Genomic DNA, 17,780 nt, shown 5'->3' with positions numbered 1-17,780 from the left:
GCTCCTTTGGCGTTACAGCTGTGCTGTGCCTTTACATATAAACCAGATTAAACAGCAAAGGGAATGCTGAATGGAAAAGCTGTGTTATTTCCACCTTGCAGGACTTACTGAAATAAGCCTGGCTGTATCAAACATGAGATGAAACTCCCACAGGGAGCATTAGTCTGAGTGATTCATGTAAATGCTTAAAGAAGTCTGTCTTGTTTGAGCTTCCTAGTCAAATAAGGTGGGTAATGGTACGCAACCAGCAGAGCCCCTCTGCTTTGGAGAGCACTGCTGACAGAGACCTGTTGTTTATTCTTACTGGGAAGCAAGAGGATGAGTATTGGGTACCAACAGATACCCCGAGTTATGGGTAACTTTCACACGAGGAGCTGTGAGCGTCTTCTGTGGAACTGTCTAGTGCTGTGAAACGTTCTTCGTCTGCACCCTTGATGTGAGCCATCTGGAGGGGAAAAATCTCATCAACCTCTAGAAATGCAGCCAGGTTTATGATCACTTTCTTTTGCAGTTGACTTTTTAAGGGAGATAATCTCATCAGGAGGAGGTCTGAAGGAAAGGTGACTTACAGGTATGTGCATTTCATGTGTGTTGATTAAGGCATAGATGAAGTTGCTTGCTTTCCCTCCCGTCTGCACTGTCTGGTTGTCAGGAGCTGTGGCTCAAACCCATCCTTCCTGCTAACTTTTTGACTCCACCACATGCACCGCATGGGGCCTGATTCTGACCTCGGCACCAGTGCTGCAGCCCCAGCATGGCTGTGGGGCGGTGTGGGTGAACAGCACCAGCAATCACAGATAGGGGAGTCCCCTGCTGCAACACTGAACTCCTCTCTATGAGCTGAAAGAATGCTGTGTGCTGGGGCACCCACCTGCACGACACCTTTTATGGGTGACTTCCATGGGGCACTTCTTCTCTTGGCTTGCTTTGGGCACTACCTGCCTGGCTTGGGGGATGGCTCCCCCGTCACAGCAGCTTCGCTGGCTCTGGAAGCAGCCCCAGCATCAGCTGCTGCAGGGATGCTAATAGAGCTGTAGCTGAAACAAAGCTTGTTGCTCAGAGTGGAAAGCTGGGTAGCCAAGTTTCTGCAGCACTTCCAGATGTGAAGCGGGGGAGCCGATTTTAGCTGATTTTTCAGATTTTTTTAATTCTGATTTCTTTGATGTATTTTTTCTAAAGCACCGTGCAACCACACTGCAAACAATTTGTACTGTTCACTCACGTTCAGCTGCATGTTCCCAGTGTCATTTGCTTAGCACTTTTTCTAGCCGAGGCTCTCCAACTGAAGCCATCTGTGTGCTCAGGCAGGTCAGCAGCAGAGATCTCTTCCACCGAAATCCAAGCAAAAACTATCCCATGCCCACTCAGTCCCATGTGTGACTTCTGATGTCGGCCTCTAAGGTAATCCCATCCTGACAGACTGCTCCATGGACTGAGGGGGGGCAATGCCTACAGTCACTCAAGAGGCAAAATTCCTCTTAGCTTTGTGGAGTTTGGACTGAGCAAGGACTGTGTGGTTTTGGCCAACCAGTTTGGCAAGGAGTGCTCCAAGGAGGTGTAATTGCTGAGTAACTTCCCGTCTGCGTGGGCACTCAGGAGAAGGGGCAGAGGCTGCCGGGGAGTTACGCTAGGTATTTATTTCTCCAGGGAAGCAGGAGCTTGGACCTAAACCTCAATATCCCTCTCAGCACACTGCACTGGTGCTTCAGCTTTCCCCCTAACACGCATCTTTTACCTGTTTTTCTCCTTCCTGTAGTTTCAAGCAACCTCCTTAAATCCTGCAACATTTTTCTGGGGAATTAAACGTGATTGTGAGGGGGGACTAAGTTGTGAGAGGAACTAAAGAAACCTCCAGTGCAGCCTGTCAATGCTTCTTTTCAGGTCAAAAGAAATGAGTGTGATGATGCGTTTGCTGCTGCTGCTCCTTCTGGTCAGCTTCGGCTCGCCTGCACCCAGGTTTTCAGTGCGTATCTTTTACTGGTGTCTGTACAACCTCTCAGTGGTTTATGATTCCCAGCCATGTAGAGATAGGTGCATCCACAGAAGAGGGATGGAGACCTGCAAGAGCAGAGCAAAAAGGCATCTGCCTGCAGCTAAAGGAGGGTCACTCTTGTCCTGATAATAGAATAGTTTGCACACAAGGGGCTGTGCAGCTCTCTGGGTGACTAGACTGATATTGCCAAGAGTTATGAACAACAATAACAAAAGCCCTTCAAAAAAAGAAAGTAATTTTATGGCCAGTGAAGAAATATTCTACTCCATTCCCTCAGGGAAAACTGCCTTCATTTATTCAATGTGATTTAAAAAGCAGTAAGGGGAAGATGAGGTAGGCATGATCTGAGGCAACCTGTACTCTTCTGATGAGTAAATTTCTCTTGGGCCATCCCAACAAGGTACAGAACTTGGCAAGGAGAGTCCAGTGAGATAAGGGCTGTCTGCAGCAGGTCCCTGTGTGCCTCCAGCCTGGAAATGCTCCTCTGTGGAGGAAAACCAACAGGCCTAGGAAAAGGAAGAGGCAGCTGGATGGCCATGTTTGATCACACTCAGCAGTCTGCTGTCATGGGCAACTGCTTGTTTTGCTTGTACCTAGTACCGGTTCTGACCTGGTATCACTCAAGCCAGCTTGCTCAGGGTTAAAATAGCCAATTATTCTTATTGCACAGGTTTCCTTGGTTGTCTTGGAAGAGATTTTGCTCTGTTTTGTTGTGTTTTTAATGGAATAACACCAGCTGCACACTAGACTGCGGCTGAAAATGTTTATCCCAGCCAGTGTGTGTCAGATTCTTGGTTATGGTAACGTAGCTTTGAAGTTATACCACTGTAGGCTCACTGCTTTCAGCTCATTTGTGTCAAATATCAGCCTTTTATCTTCCAGTTTTACATAAAGATGATTCTGGAACCTTGCTGGTTTGGCCTGGCTGCAGTGCAAGAACTGAGTTTCCCCCCTCTTATTACCCTGAGCATTTTCACAACTTCCAAACACTCCCCTTGAGTTCATTAAATGGGAGTCAAAATGAATGACTTTTTGTCCAGAGTAATTTTCTACATATCTGACCATATTCTGGGATGCTCTGAGCAGTGGCAAGATCATTGTAGAAAACTCATTTCCACTGGGTTCAACTCAACAGCCCACAACAGCATGGTTTGTGTATCTTAGGAAGGAACCGCCATGGAATGGTCTTGATCTGCAGAGGCAGTGGGACATGTTAGGGTCAAGAGGAGGCAGATACTCCTTCTCTCTGCCTCTCTGATTTCACCAGTGACTTAAGTGTGGGGATTTTTGTTTTATTTTCTCCACAGGAAAAAGATATCTGCCTCCTAGACAATAATAAATTAAGAAAAAGGTTAAACCAGCTTCAAGACTTGCTTTACTTATATGAACTGCAACTGAAGGACATCCTGGAGAACACTTACCACAGAACAAAAAGCGGGCTGTTCTCAGGCAACAGGAGCGTGCAGCATGAGATGCTCTTACCCACGACCAGTGGAAATTTGATAGTCTATGACCAAGGTACAGTTTGCAGTGGTGTGTGTGGAAATTTCAGCTTGCCATAATGTTTGTTTCTCCCTGCAGTGTCCCATGTGTCATATTTTATTTCTGCTTAAAGTTATAGAATGTGTAAAGGTGGATTGTGTTTTTAAATGCAGTCAGATACATGAGAAGGAGGGGGGCAGACTGGCTGCCCTGGTACCAGCAGACATCCCCCAGAGCCAGTCAGCTGGGCCAGCTTTAGGCAGCTACTGCCCAGGTACAACGCAGACACCTGCAGATGGGCTTCTCACCTGGGACTCTGGTGCACAGAGGAACAGGCTCCTCTCAGATGTTTTCCATCAGGCCTACTTTAGACATCTCCTTTAGGAAGAGATGGGTCTTGCTCTTGAAAAGCTCATTTTCCCCGAGTGACTTATGGGAGCCCAGAGTGCCTAGCTCAGCTGTGGGCACTGAAACCTGTTTTGAAGAGCGCAGCCTCCTTGCTCCTCAGCTACTCCACCACCTCTGCAGCACAGCAGTGGGCATGCATACCCGCTTCCCTGGTGTCAGTTTAAGAACATGGTCATAACTGGAATCGTGGCCTGTGGCCAAGATTTTACCCTTCCTGGGCATTGCATTGAAAGTGTGAGGCATTCTCCTGATACAGCCCTGATGGAGCTGGTCACAGGAGCTTAGCCCCTTCCAGTAGAGATTTCAGGCCCCAATCCAACCTGAAGTACAGCTGAGATTACCTTCCACACGGAAATCAGTTTCCCTGCAACTGATCTTGCTGACAGAGCCAATCCCTGTCCAGCGCTGCTCCCATGCTATGGCCCCAGCCTAAGCTGCAGCCACCCCGTACCTCACCAAAGATTTGGGAGTGACTCCCTCAGAGGGCATGGCTGTAAAGGCTCTCAAGCTTTGCTACCCTATGTCAAGCCCAGCAGTTGGCAAACCAGCGTTGCTACTACCTTACTGAGCCATTTGCTTTGGCTTTGCAGGGCTTGCAGGGCTATCCACAGGCTGGCCAAGTGTCCTTGTCCCATACAGCCCCTCAGTGATGCCTTCCCTTGGCTGCACGTACCCCTTTGCTTTCCCCCCTCCCCATATAACAAACCCATACTGTTCTGCCCTAGATTGCTCCGCAGTGTATAATCGTCAGAAGGCCAAAACCGGCTACTACCGGATAAGGCCCAGAGCAGACCGAGAGCCTTTCCTGGCATACTGTGACATGTCTGATGGGGGGGGGTGGACCGTCATTCAGCGGCGGAGTAACGGCAAGGAGAATTTCAACAGGTGGGTGCATTGTGGTTGCATCAACAGGGCTTGCAGCCAGGTCTCCAGCTCCCAGCCCCGGTCCCACTGCCTGGCAAAACCCTGCGTTTGAGAAGCAGGGTATGCTACGCTATACTTTAGCAATGATAATTCTGCATTAGGACAACCTGGTGCTACAGATTTGTAGCAGGAGGCCATTTTCAAAATGGACCTACAAAGGCTTTTCCATGGCTTCTCTGCATTTGAGTAAGTGTGTACGTGTGTACATACTTGTTTTATCATTATTGGAGATAGCCGAAGGCTCCGAATTGGCAGGTATCTGCTGTCAGTTCATAGACTGAGATCTGTTGAACCTATTACCTGTTCTCGTATCAGGAATTCCATTCAGCATGGTGTAACATTTATTCATCAACATATTTCAAAAAGATGTTCAAACCACTGGTCCAGATTGTCCTTTCTCTGTGCAAAATCCCAGAGAGGTGACTTTCACTTGGAGACCTCCAGGAGGAGAGACGCCCTGGTAGCACAGTAAAGAAGGAACATCCCCATGCAGATCACAGCACACACAATTTCAGGGCATGTCCAGTGCCTCCTACAGTGAGTGCAGTCCATTGCAAAGCTACCTCAACTGACTCTCAGGCTTGCTCAGAGAGTGGTAGCCATCTAGCCATGGTACTTCAGGTCTCAGCATCAGTGAACGAAAAACATACTGAAGAGGAGCATTGACTAGTGTGTACATTAATATCCCTAATAACATGAGGGAGGGAATAAACATGGGATTACTAAAACTGGAAATGATGGTACACAGGTTGTATAGGTAGTATAGAAGTATCAAAGATAATACATAAATAACAGAGCAGATTTTAAGAGAATGAAATTATGAGAAGAATGTAACAGCAGGAGATTTCTCTCAGGAAGATGAAGCCAGAGAATGGTGATGAAAAGTGAGTATATATCTTTGAAGGACAAGTTGCCACATTGAAACAGTAATCCTGGAAAAAAAACAGAGGTGAGAGTCAATGAATAAAAAATACATTTAAATGGAACAGGAGCTCAAAACAAACACAGATATTTTCCTTTAAACTTCCTCTGCAAGCTTCTACTTGCAGCTTCTATGCAATTTCTGATTCTTCACCATACCACATCATACATTTTAGATTGCCACGTATTTTAGACTGCAATATTTGTTCCCAGCCAGGAGTGCATTTGAATTATGACTTGCTGAAGAACAGTATCAGATGCTTTGCTGAAGACCAGTATGACAGCTGCTGCTTTCCCTTTCCATCTAACTGACACCCTCAACCTGTGAGCACTGCATCTGGCAGTTGGAAGGTTTGATCCCAGTATATGTGTGTGCACAGGTTTAGCAGGAGAAGCAGCTGTGAGCTGTATTTACTTCTAAGGTGGAGTGACAAATCTCAGCTCAGCTTGCTATGGATCAGGTACTTTTAGAAAACAATGTCTAGAGATACAGATGAAGTTTTACTTGTTACCATAGCCAAGTGTCACAAACTGTCTAATTCCCTCATGCGCTGAAATTGGTATTTGTATCTCACTGCAGGAAATGGGATGATTACAAACTGGGATTTGGGAAATTCCAGGGCAAGAATGATGAATACTGGCTGGGCAATGACCACATCCATGACCTGCTCGCTAGAGGTGCAAGTATTTTCCCTCCACAGATTTCTTTCCAATTTGCGTGAGATAGCTCATCCATCTAACAAGACACCACTTTGTGTTTAGGAGAGTGCTCATTAAAGATTGACCTGATGGACTGGCAAGGGGAAAGACGTTATGCAGTTTATGAAAATTTCCAGCTTGCAAATGAGCAGGTAAGAAATTGAGAGTGGTGATCTGCTTGGTTTGTCTGTGAGGTTGGGGCATCTGCATATGCAGCATCAGACTTCAGTATCAGGGTTGTAATTACAGTGCTGCAAAACTTACCTGCTCTGGTTCCCTGGGATTCCAGGTTTGGCTGTTTGACAAACAGCCCTGGGAGCAGGGACCTAAGCCTGGGACTGCTTCCTCACAACCACTGAGTGCCCAAGCCAGCAGGTCACCTCTGTGTGTGCTCTTTTGCTAACTCAGCTGCTGCACGGAGGGCAGCTCTCCGCCACAGGGCGCAGGGATTCCCACATGCATTTGCCTCCAGCCCCATGGTCTTCTGTGAGGTAAGAGACAAGGGTCTGAACCTCTGCAATGAAACTGAACCCTGTTTTCCTGCTTCCTAGGAGAGTGTTTCAGGCTGTCACATAAAAGGCAATTGCCAGAACAAACTCTACTTTGTTTTAAAAGAAAACAGTGAACTGTAATCCAAGCTTTGGAAGAGCAGTTATAAGTTCCTATCTTGAAGAAAGGTACCTGTACTACTACACTTGGTGCTACGGACACAGAAGACCCAAAGACAGACACATCCCTGTATTTTCATGTTTGCTTCTAGCTTTAGACGGTGTCATGCTCAGTATTAGTGCTGTTCTTTGCAGGCTTGCCTGTCTGAACATGCCTAAGTGGCCCAAATACCCAGGGACATGAGTTCCATTGCATGGACCAGTCCTAGTTCCAACTCCATGACCACTCCAGAAATTTATGCATTACATTCAGTTTGCCATTAGTTTTCTTATGAAAAGTTTGAACAGCTTCATTTTAATACCTTACTGCTATTTTTCATAAACAAAAGTGGAATATGATGACAGGAAAAAGCCCACACCACAAAAGTAATCATCCATCTTACATCAAACATCTCTTAGATCTGTTAGCCGTGCACAATGGAACTATTCTTCTAAGTATTCCTACCAGGACTAGACCATTTAGCTAGAAATCAGATGGCTTCTAGTTCCTGGAAGAGCAAAATTCCTAAGGAGTTATTCTAGCTGAACAACTGACCAGTTTATGAAGGCAACTACTTGGCACAGTTTTCTGCCAGGTTGTTCTTGATGAGCTAGGAAGAGCCTTCCAGCTTGTTGTATAGTGCATCAAATGTTTATTGAAAGACAACAAAGCCTGAAGCCTGTTGTAGCAGCAGCTACTAGCAATCCCTTCTGGAAGTTTAAACCCGGCATTGATCTACACTAGGATCATTAAAGCACGGGGCCAAAACTCACCCTTGACTTCAACAGTCTTGCCTTTGACAGTGGATACAATGGCCAGAGAAAAGTTGATCTCAAAAGTGGGAGGAAGGGCAGAAAGAGCTGATAACAAAGACGTTTCACATGTTCTTGCAGGACAATTACAGGTTATGGTTTGGCACCTACTCTGGTAACGCTGGCGACGCTCTGTCTGGTGGGAGCAATTTTGAAGATCAGTGGTCAGCCTCTCACAGAGGGATGCAGTTCACCACATCTGACAAGGACCACGATCGATTCCTGGCAGGCAACTGTGCATCAGAGAACAAGGGCGGTTGGTGGTTTAACAGGTATGGAAAACAGTTGATTCCTCTTGGATGCATAGGGTGTGGGTGGCTGTACAGCCGAGAGCACTTGCCTGCCTTACAGCAGCTGGAGGTTGCTGTGTGCATTTGCCACCTCACACAGTCAAATCTAAGATGTTCAGACCTACAGATCCTCAAAGGAAAGCAATCTCCTTCTTTCACTATGAAGCAAAGCAGGTCAGTTGCATTCATTTTAAGAAAATGGGTCATAATAAATGCACAGGGGGGAATGACCTGGAAGGAAAAGAGCTCAAATAAAATTCCTTTAAGTGCTTTGGGTTATATCCCAGGAAAGAAAACAATGGTAGCCACTGCAAGGTGAAGTGTGTATGAAGGACATTTCTCTGTTGTGGAGCATGTCTAGGGGGTGAGTCACCCCTTGTTAGTCCTGATGGTATGTTTGCTAGTTGGGCATACCTCACACATCAACAGATAGGGGCTCAGGTTCACCAGCCCTGGACACACCGCTCTCAGGTTTTTTCAGCTTTAGTGCAGAATGAGCCCCTTCTTTGACCAGGCCCTCATCACATACAAACTGAAATCACTAGAGCTACAAGAATGTACATCAATAGTGGGATTTACCTTGATTAAAAGACATCTGCATTTTTAGGTGCCAATACGTAGCCGCCTACACTTGAGCTGCAGCCTACTAAGTGGCACTACACCGCTCTGTTTAGGCAACTGAACTGAGTCCCTAGTTAATACACTTGGAGGAGTCAACAGGTTGAATTATCTGACCAGCATAGGTGTCTACGTTAGGATGACCCACATACTTCTCTGGGTTCCACTAAATGCATTAACCAGATTCCCACAGGCTAATGCAGGACTTTAGATAACCAGTTCAGTACAGACAGATACATCTAGGTGTCTGAATTTGTCAGTGAATCCCGCCCTGGTATTTCTAAATGTATGATGTGTGAAAACTGTACTTCACTGTAATGATGCAATATCTTCCCACACTAAACCTAATTTCCCTTTTTTCCCTTTCCTACATTGTTACAAGGTGCCACGCCGTAAACCTCAATGGAAGATACTACAGAACAGGGAAGTACAATGGATCCCATGACAATGGCGTGGTTTGGTCTACATGGCATGGGATGTGGTACTCGCTAAAATACTCGGCCATGAAAATCAGGGCTCCGTTCTTTGTTGACAGCGGGAGTGGAGATGGTGAGAACGGTCAGGGCAGCTGAAACCTGCTGCTTTGGAAAGAAAAAAGTACAGGCTGAAAAGAATTGTGTAAATTAATAGCCAGCCCTCTGCTGCTGCCAATTGACAAACCTGCACTGTGATAACTGGAGTTGCACCTGTTTGTATGAGCTGAAGCTAATGCTGCAAGTTATTTGAGCACAGCCAGCCAACAATTTAATGGAAAACATATGGATCTTAGTCATGGAAGAGTCACAGTTTTCTTTTTCAGTGATTTTCAGGACTTCATTGCTAAGCGTTTTTGAAAAGCATTCTGGACCTTGAATGATCAAGAATGTTCTTTTAGCTATTTGTACTCTTCAAGATCTTTCTCATCTTGATTTTAACTGTCCGCAGCTCAGTTACCAGAACTTAAGAACAGAAACAACAAGTTGATGGGGAATTGGAATTAATCTGGTGTGTCTTCGCTAGTGCTTTGATCTGAATCAGCAGAGTTTTTTTAAGCAGCTCTCCCTATGGTTCCCAATTGCCACACTTCAGTTGCAAAATGCTTCTGGAGTGTGTGAAACCGAACCAGTGGATGCACATGCTCCAGTTGCTAACGTGCATCCAGGCTAAGGCTATGTCAGAGTAAACCCCCACAACGTGGACAGTGTGGACACTGGGTTTCCTTGCCAACAGCTTCCCACTGCAGATACGCTTCTATAGCACACCGTGATACATTAAAGCAGACAGAGACAGCGCTGCCAACCAGGCTTAAGCCCCAGGTGAAAATTAGGCAGATTTTACTACATTTAAGACAAGCACAAATATTCTTAGGAGTTCATATAATGCAGTCATGATTCATTTGTACATTCTCGTGGAGTGAGGGGAATCAGTAAGTGGAAAGTGGTTGAACTGTAAGGCACACTGACTTCATTGTCTCATTGGAGTGAAAGAAAGAGCAACACAAATGACTGACAGAAGTGGAATACTGAAAATTTATTTTCCACAAGTTTTTAATAACAACTATTAAAAATGAACAGTAATATTAGCTTGATGTAAATCATTTAACTACCATGTTGCAGAATGAGCCTTTTTTTAAAAAAATAATATTTACAATCATGTATTAAACTGGTAGTTATTTTCCATTTACTTGCTTTCAGATCCATACATATTGTAATTTGTATTATATATCCATAAAGGGTGAAATAAAACCATCTGAGTAGGATTTAACACTTTGTATTTGGTTTTCAACAGTACAAACTTGAACAGAAATTTGGATGAAAATCTTGGTAAAGCTCATAATGTGAGAAATGCATTCTTTTGGCATTGACTCTAGTGCTTTTGCACCTGCTGTTCTGGATAGTTGAGTGGGTCTGCAAGGTAAGTTTAATTTCCATGGCTCAAGCTGTCCTGGACAAATGCAGAAACATGTGCAGGTTCAGTGTGAAACTTGGTTTGGTTCCTCTGCTTTGTCAAGAGGTAAACCCTGCTCTCACTTCTTCCTAAACATCCCAGTGACTGCAAAGGTGAACACTGGAGCACAATGGGCCAGCGCTCCAGGGAACCATGCTCCTGAAGCCTGTGCCCTGGCAAGGCTGCACTGCTGCTCTCTTCCCAAGCATTGGCATGTACCCACATGGAACGAAACTTGCACTATGCCCCTGAAATGAGGTTGCCCTTGTGAAGAAACCACTGCAAACAGCCAGCACTTACTATTTCCTTTCTGATCCCTAATTCTCTATTTTGCTATGGTAAAATCTTAGTGCCAGGTTGTAACTGCATGTTGGGAACGTAAGGAATCACTTTGCACATGTTGTAACCGTGGGGCCACAGATGCAGTGCTGAGGGCAGTAAGGACAATTTTTGTCTAGGCAGAAGACACAGAGAAACACGAGTGAAATAAGTTAATGCCTTCTGGCAGATGATGCTCAATCCCATTCTTCAGTAGAGGGCTAGGGAAGCAAGATAAAGATTACAGACTGGTGATGCTTGACTCTGTATGCTGGAAATCAACTACAGCACCAAAGAGACAGCATTAGTGGTTTGCCAGTTCACTGAGCAGGCAATAAGACATCTGATAATAGAGCATCAAGCTGGAAATAAAAGTCCACAAGGCTTGGTCAGACAACTGTTACCCAGTCCAGCTCCCCAGTGAGTGATGTAAAGCCCAGAGTACAGAGCCTCTTCCCCCTTCTATGTTAATATGGAGAGGCAGGCATTATATTTGGACTGCCTTCAGCCAGCATGAATATGTGAAGGTGCTTTTTTTTCTCTTTCTCTGAGAGAGAAAGGGACCAAGATCTGACAGGCTGGGAGGGAAGGGGTCTGCCTTGCTGCCTTAGATGCAAGATGTACCTAAGTACATGTAGTGCATTACAGTAGCTGTTCTGAACACAGTTCGACCCCGAGACAAGGTTTCAGGAAGCAGCATCTGGCTTAAGAGTGAGGGTCCCCCTCCTCTGCCACGCAGGGAACCCCCTTGGAGATGCAGAGGTCACAGGGCTTTGTGTAGTACCCTGCAACTCCCACAGCAAACCCCAGGAAGTGTTTCAGAAGTCTCTTTACCTTAATAAACAGGGTAAAATGCCACTAGCTAAGAACTTATTTGATCTGAAGGCTACTGCCAAGCTCAGATCACTCCCACTGAGGGTTAGGAGACTGCTTGCTGAATGTTGCTGTGCTGTACATTTGATCTCCTGTTTCTCCAGGGCCTCCCGTGCTGAGAGGCTCATGGAAGCTGTAAATATTGTAGCCCTGTAGCTCCAGCGCTGACAGATCACTGCTTCAGGGCAAATGTTCTTGACACTGTGGAGTTTACCTTAGTACAGGGGTGGTAAGTAACCTGAGCAGCAATTGCTTCAGAGCTCTGATTTCCAGCTCATTTAAGTCAATTTAAAGACTCATCACATTTGATTAGCTTTGGATCACTCTTCAAGTGTGGACATGTTCTCAAATGCTTTAAACAGCATTTCAAGTTGATGGTTTATGGGAATGCATAGCTGGTACTAAAGCCACGCTGGGCCAAAGGGCTGAATGCCGACAATGCAGTGTGCTGGCACAGCTCCTGGGAAAGAGGGAGTTCGCATCACCCTGCGAGTCAGATCTGGCGCTCCAGCAGCAGCTGCGAAATGTTACCCATCAAAAAAAGGCCATTCAAATGGCGGGGTTTCGTTCTGGCAGCCAAATGCCGAGTGTCTTGCTCCTCCTAGGCTGTCACAGCAAGTCCTGTTGCTGTGTGCCTGTCAAGTTACCTGTGCATATGCTTTGGATACTTCAGTGGGGTGCCACTGGTAACTGGCTAATGCACAGTGATGCTGCTCTTCCTTCAAAATAGTTGGTTTGGAGGGAAAAAAAAGTGTGGCCCTGTGAAATCTATCTTTCTGGTCAGAAAGCCAGTGTTGAGAGATAGCCAGAGAACTGAGCACATGCTAGTTTTTCCCTCACACCCACAAGGCAGGCTATAGGGCATGTAGGGTTGGGCTCCTTATGGCGGAGTTGTTTTAAGACTGACAGTCCTTTGCCTGAAGCTATCTCCTTTCACTCCATCCTCCATGGGCAGCACCTCCTCTTTTCTTGTTTTTGCCCAATAGTATTCCCTTGGTCTTTGCAAACTCCCTGAAGAGACGGTTATCCTAACAAATGGCAAGCAAAGTCTCTGAGTCATTCTCACTGGCCTGAGCTCTGTCTCGGTTGTTAATTGGGGTTTCAACCCAGCTCTGAATACTTGCAGCAGTGTGTAATCACCAAACTGTGATCTCTGGTTTTAAAGCACAACAAAAAAAACCAAAACAATGTAACTTTTGTACTTCACCATGATTCTCCAGGAATCACCAGATGTCAAGCCACTTTATTTTTTCTTTTTGTCCGCAAAACAGGTATTCATCAAATAAATCTGTTGTTCACTGATTTTGTTCATAATTTATTTTGAGCTTGCTGTAGTAGTATTATTGTCAGTTATTTACATTTTTTAAAAGTTTAATAAAGGCAAAGATGATTACAGAAAAGATGGGTGATTCAAAAATTCTCTCACTGTCTTTTACCGATGCTTCAATGCTGCCTTAACATTTCTGTGAGGACTAAAATTTGATGATCAATTTTCTCTGCCCTCCCAGCATCATGCCTTTTCTACTAATCTCCCGCAAATATTTGCACATTACTGTTTTCTTAACATAAATATTGGCAGACAGAAAATATCAAAGTCTTGAATGATGAAAAACACCTCCTCAATTTTAAGTTCAGTCCAAGTATTCAGCATCAATTGTTTGCACTTTCATGCAACCAGCTAAAAAAAACACCACCATATGACTTATTTGAGCAACTACAAATGACGAATCAACACAGTTCAATAACAACTACCAGAAAAACAATGAAAACTGCTCGCAACTTGACGTTTATGTTTTCTAAATGGCCAATGATCCACTAATTAGGACAGATGGTCTAGGATACTGGACAATAGATGCTTTAGGATATCATAATCTACTAGTACATGGTCCACAAGGTGAGAAAGGCTAGATCAGTGGCATTCATCATGCATGACGCACCAAACGTGACTGCTTTACACAATAAAATCTGTTGGCTATTCCTGCGTCACACCTTCACTAACATGTGCTTTCCCAGGGTATTCTGTGTGTATTGTACACACATACATACAAAAAATAATTACACGGAAGCACTTTCCAGTAATTAGAAAGGAATGTGTTCCCAGAAGCCAGACTTGGGGCATTATTCCCTCCTGCTCTGTGCAGAGGTAATGCAGTTCCTGCTGCCCCTTCCACCAGAAGCCAACCGACCCTGCAGACCCTCTCCTGTGCACGCCCCTCCTGCAGGGCTGCAATGAGTCACTCAGATCACCAGCTTCTCGATGCTTAAAGTACTTGTTTCATCCTCTTCATTTGAGCCGAAATACCCGGGGAGGTCGATCATCTGCTGCTCTGCCTCCGTTAAGCCAAAAGTAGTATTGTCATAAAAGGCAAACTCAGGGTCCAAGGGGAAGCTCTGGCACTTGTCCCTTCGGTACTGGGCAGGGCTCACGCCTGGGCCTCTCTGGGAATTATCCTTGCCAGTCGAGCCCGCTTCCTTCCGCCACGCACCTCTGGGGTTAGGTGAAGGGCCCCTCTTACTACGGCTGAGCTCGGGCTTATCAGCTGCCTTCTCCTGACCAGCAGGCTGGCGGTCAGTGATCAGGTCCAGCTTCTTCACCGGGGGACCTGCCCTGTGGTGGCCCTTTGTGCCGTGGCCCTGTGGTTCGCACCCCAGCACAGTGCTGTGGGGCTGATCCAGCTTTTCACACGTGTGATTGGTGTTCCTCGATTTTGGCCGCGTCCTGTCCTCCAAACCCTGGTCCCACGTTCTGGTCCTGGAGTTGTAGAGGGGAGTCTGTCGGGGGGTGAGGGTGGACATACTTCTCTCTCTGAAAGGCCTGGCCTTTTTGGTTTCATGGAAACTGGCTGTTCTTCTAAACTGTGGGTTTCTGTGACAGCCCCTCTCGGGTAAGTCCCCTCTGTTATCCTGGTGCTTGAAATGAGCTCTTCTTACTAAGGTCTGAGTAGGGCTCATGGCAGGATTGGCCTGTGAGAACGGAAAATCCAGCCTAGGGTGAGAGCTTTCCCCCAGGAATTTGGGCTGACTGGCTGGCTGGTCCAGAAATGGAGATTTGATCCTAAATTTGTTCGCCACTGCCTCCTCTTGGTTCTCCCCACTCAGGGGAAGCATCGTGGTAGCACCAACAACCGTGTCCGTGAGGGGATTCTGAGAGACATGGTACACCTTGGTGGTCTCAGTCAACCCTTTCTTCTTCATCTCTTTCAGCTGCTGCTGTGCCAGGCGGTAGCTGAAAATCGGAGGGATTATTTTTTGTGCGTTTGGCTGAAAGTTTTCGCTTCCAGAGGCATCATCTTCTTGGGCAAATTGGAGGCTTCGCCTGTAAGTCAGAGGAATGTTAACAGGGGCATCCCCTCCTTCGGCAAAACTGTCCCGCTGCTTGTTGCCTTGGCAAATGTTCTCCTCATCAGAGTTTTTCCGGAAGCTGGGGGAATGGACGGAGTTTCGGCGGACAGCAGTGCTGCACTTCTGAGCTCTACAGAGCTTCCTCCAGAGGGTGATGAGAACAGTGGCAAAGATGATGAACAAGCATAGGGAGATACCTGTGACGGTGACTATATTATTTGCTTTCTGGTCCTCTCCTGGCTGGACAGAAGGTGGAGTGGGAGGCCTGATAGCTGTAACAAAGAGCACACATGTCTGTCAGAGTTGCACTGCCATCAGCACTTTGGTATTTTAGGATGGATACGTTACTGCAAAGAAAAAATAACCAATTAATACAGTACAGGAAGCTGTCCAACTGCCATTAAAATTTGCTCATTGGAGATGACTTACTACCAATGACTTCAAACTGGCAGGAACAGATCTACTTACTTTACACCAAGGCTCCCCATGGACCTTTTCAATGTAATCTTTACTTTTTCCTGTTCCGCCATTTCCTTAAGGCACTCCTAAATACGTGTAAAATGGGATAACACTATTTGTCCTCCTTTATGAAGTACATTAAGATCCTCTGGTGAAAGGTGCCGTAAAAGGGGAAAAAAATAACCCGACCCACATTAGTACTTCAGGTACCACTTTAGACTTACTTTTAGGATAGCTTAAGCGGGCGTGAGATTTGCAGTGAGTCTGAAGAGCAGAGAGACAGCACTAGCATGGGCAGTGTATCTTTTCTAAGGAGTCCTCTGAGGATGGTTCTTCCACTGCTGCCTGATGTCACAGCCCCAGACGCTGAAACCTTCCCCCTCTACAGCAGGCTCCCAACTGAGAAGGCCACTGCTCTCATGCCCCTGGCATTCTAGTATTGACACTCTTCTGTCGTGGACTGGAGATGGGCCTTCAAAGAGGGAAGAATATCCTGCAGCCCTCCTTCACTAAGGTAGTGGTCAGTCACTGGAACAGGCTCCCCAGGGAAGCAGTCACTGCACCAAACCTGTCAGAGTTCAAGGAGCATCTGGAAGATTGTCTTAGTCATGTGGTTTAATTTTAGGTAGCCCTGCGAGGAACAGGGAGCTGGACTCTATGATCCTTACGGGTCCCTTCCAACTTGAGATATTATATGATTCTAATCTGGAATTTGAACATCTCAGAGCTTTCCACATCCCTATTTAAACCTCCACCTGCCCATTGCACCTCATTACAGAAGGCTGAACCAATGAGAGATTAATAATTCTTTTTGTGGATGAGGTCTCTAGCATTTCAGATGCAACCCTGAGCAGAACATAGCACGGTGGAAAGTGGATGATTTGGTGCAGCAGATAATTTTAGTGTGTGTTAGCACTCCCCAGTTTCTTGTGGCCAAACGTCAGCTGTCAGGCCACAAAAATGCCGTCGGAGGATGAAGCTGCTCAGTTGTAGTTGACAAGAGCTGGCCACAAAGCTGTGAGCTCAGACTGAACCACTTAACAACCCTGTCCCAGTCTCTAGCTTTATCCGGAACCCAAAGCCTTCCATCAGAGTGATAGACAGTCTGTTGTAAAACTTGGCAGGTGCTCCTGCCAGCACCACAGTGACTGTCCAGGCATAGGAAATGCGTCTGCAGAATAACAAGAAGGAGACACCATGTACTTCCCATAATTCAGAATAATACTCATTCCACAGCAAGCTGGTAGCACGGCGATTAGTTGTGCAGGATGCACAAATGCACTGATGAACACAGACCAGAAGGTCTCAGGCTGCTATGACAACAGACATGCAGGGTGCTGCGCTGGGCAGGAGATCTGTTTCTTTGACTCAGGACCACCCGACAGTCCCAAGCCCTTTGAAAAATCCTGCCATTGGGTTAACTCTGACCTTCATGTCACTCTGAGAGCTTGACATCAGCTTAAAGAACAAGACCACCGCCTGCTGAGTCCTTTTTGGAGGATGTCTAAAACTTGCATTCAGCCCAATGCCACCACGCCAGAGCATGGAACACTGCTGTTGTGGGGCCTGAGCAGGGAGTGAACATGCTGACCTCAGGGAAGAAGGCAGGACCAGCATTTGCTCTGTTCAGTACCACCACAGCGGAGCAATCCCTTCATTGCTCATCCTTCCCTCAGTCCAGTTATTTTCTAAAGACTCCGTTTTCTATCTGTAATGCAGATACTGTGCTGTATTGTTTGGAGTAGAAAGCTAACAGCTAGGGAATGGCGAGGTTTGAAACAGGACTTAGTTGCATAGATTTGCCACTCTCTCCTTCTCATCTACCTCTGCCCCTAGGCTGTGTGCTGGTTTCATTTATTCAGCCATTTGCTCCATCTGCTGGACTAATGACTGCAAACACAGTTATGCTGAAAAAAAAGCTTGCCTGCTTCAGAAAGGTGCAGACAGTCAGGGGGTGGGGAAGAGTGACACTCCCAGCTTGAGATCAGGCAGCAGATGAACACTGTAATATCACGGTGTCAAGTCACTTCTCAAGCACCCTAGGATTCAATGAGATGAAATCATGTA

The 17,780-nt window shown here is 46.1% G+C and overlaps 2 protein-coding genes across 6 annotated transcripts in view; one reads left to right on the top strand and one right to left on the bottom strand.

Moving 5' to 3' along the window:
* On the top strand, positions 1-10,533 carry LOC101915865 (fibrinogen-like protein 1). Of its 3 annotated transcripts, none has more exons than XM_027790703.2 (9): positions 1-226; positions 512-560; positions 1,882-1,963; positions 3,301-3,511; positions 4,609-4,768; positions 6,309-6,406; positions 6,491-6,579; positions 7,969-8,159; positions 9,178-10,533. In XM_027790703.2, exons 3-9 carry the CDS (start codon positions 1,892-1,894, stop codon positions 9,365-9,367), a joined length of 1,011 nt encoding a protein of 336 aa, XP_027646504.2. In that variant the 5' UTR covers positions 1-226; positions 512-560; positions 1,882-1,891; the 3' UTR covers positions 9,368-10,533. The 3 variants fall into 3 exon arrangements, with proteins under 3 accessions (XP_027646504.2, XP_027646503.2, XP_005240322.2); XM_027790702.2 differs by having other exon boundaries at positions 512-571; XM_005240265.3 differs by having other exon boundaries at positions 1-560.
* A 153-nt stretch (positions 10,534-10,686) lies between these two features.
* Positions 10,687-17,780, bottom strand: part of THSD1 (thrombospondin type 1 domain containing 1) — a 30,679-nt gene continuing 23,585 nt past the window's right edge. For all 3 annotated transcript variants that reach the window (XM_055802749.1, XM_055802751.1, XM_055802750.1), the window contains one exon: positions 10,687-15,526. In XM_055802749.1, the coding sequence (XP_055658724.1) occupies positions 14,151-15,526 (1,376 nt within the window). In that variant the 3' untranslated portion in view covers positions 10,687-14,150. The remainder of the gene's footprint in view (positions 15,527-17,780) is intronic.

Source organism: Falco peregrinus, chromosome 4 (assembly GCF_023634155.1).
Source record: "Falco peregrinus isolate bFalPer1 chromosome 4, bFalPer1.pri, whole genome shotgun sequence".
Lineage (NCBI taxonomy): Eukaryota > Metazoa > Chordata > Aves > Falconiformes > Falconidae > Falco > Falco peregrinus.
The sequence above is the reverse complement of the archived record's forward strand: the minus strand, read 5'-3'. Positions and strand labels throughout refer to the sequence as shown.

Bases quoted from the DNA above. Each gene is read 5' to 3' on its own strand.
- LOC101915865 (XM_027790703.2), top strand. From the start codon at position 1,892: ATGAGTGTGATGATGCGTTTGCTGCTGCTGCTCCTTCTGGTCAGCTTC. The intron at 1,964-3,300 runs GTGCGTATCTTT...TTTTCTCCACAG, and splicing joins CGCCTGCACCCAGGTTTTCA to GAAAAAGATATCTGCCTCCT. The intron at 6,580-7,968 runs GTAAGAAATTGA...ATGTTCTTGCAG, and splicing joins TCCAGCTTGCAAATGAGCAG to GACAATTACAGGTTATGGTT.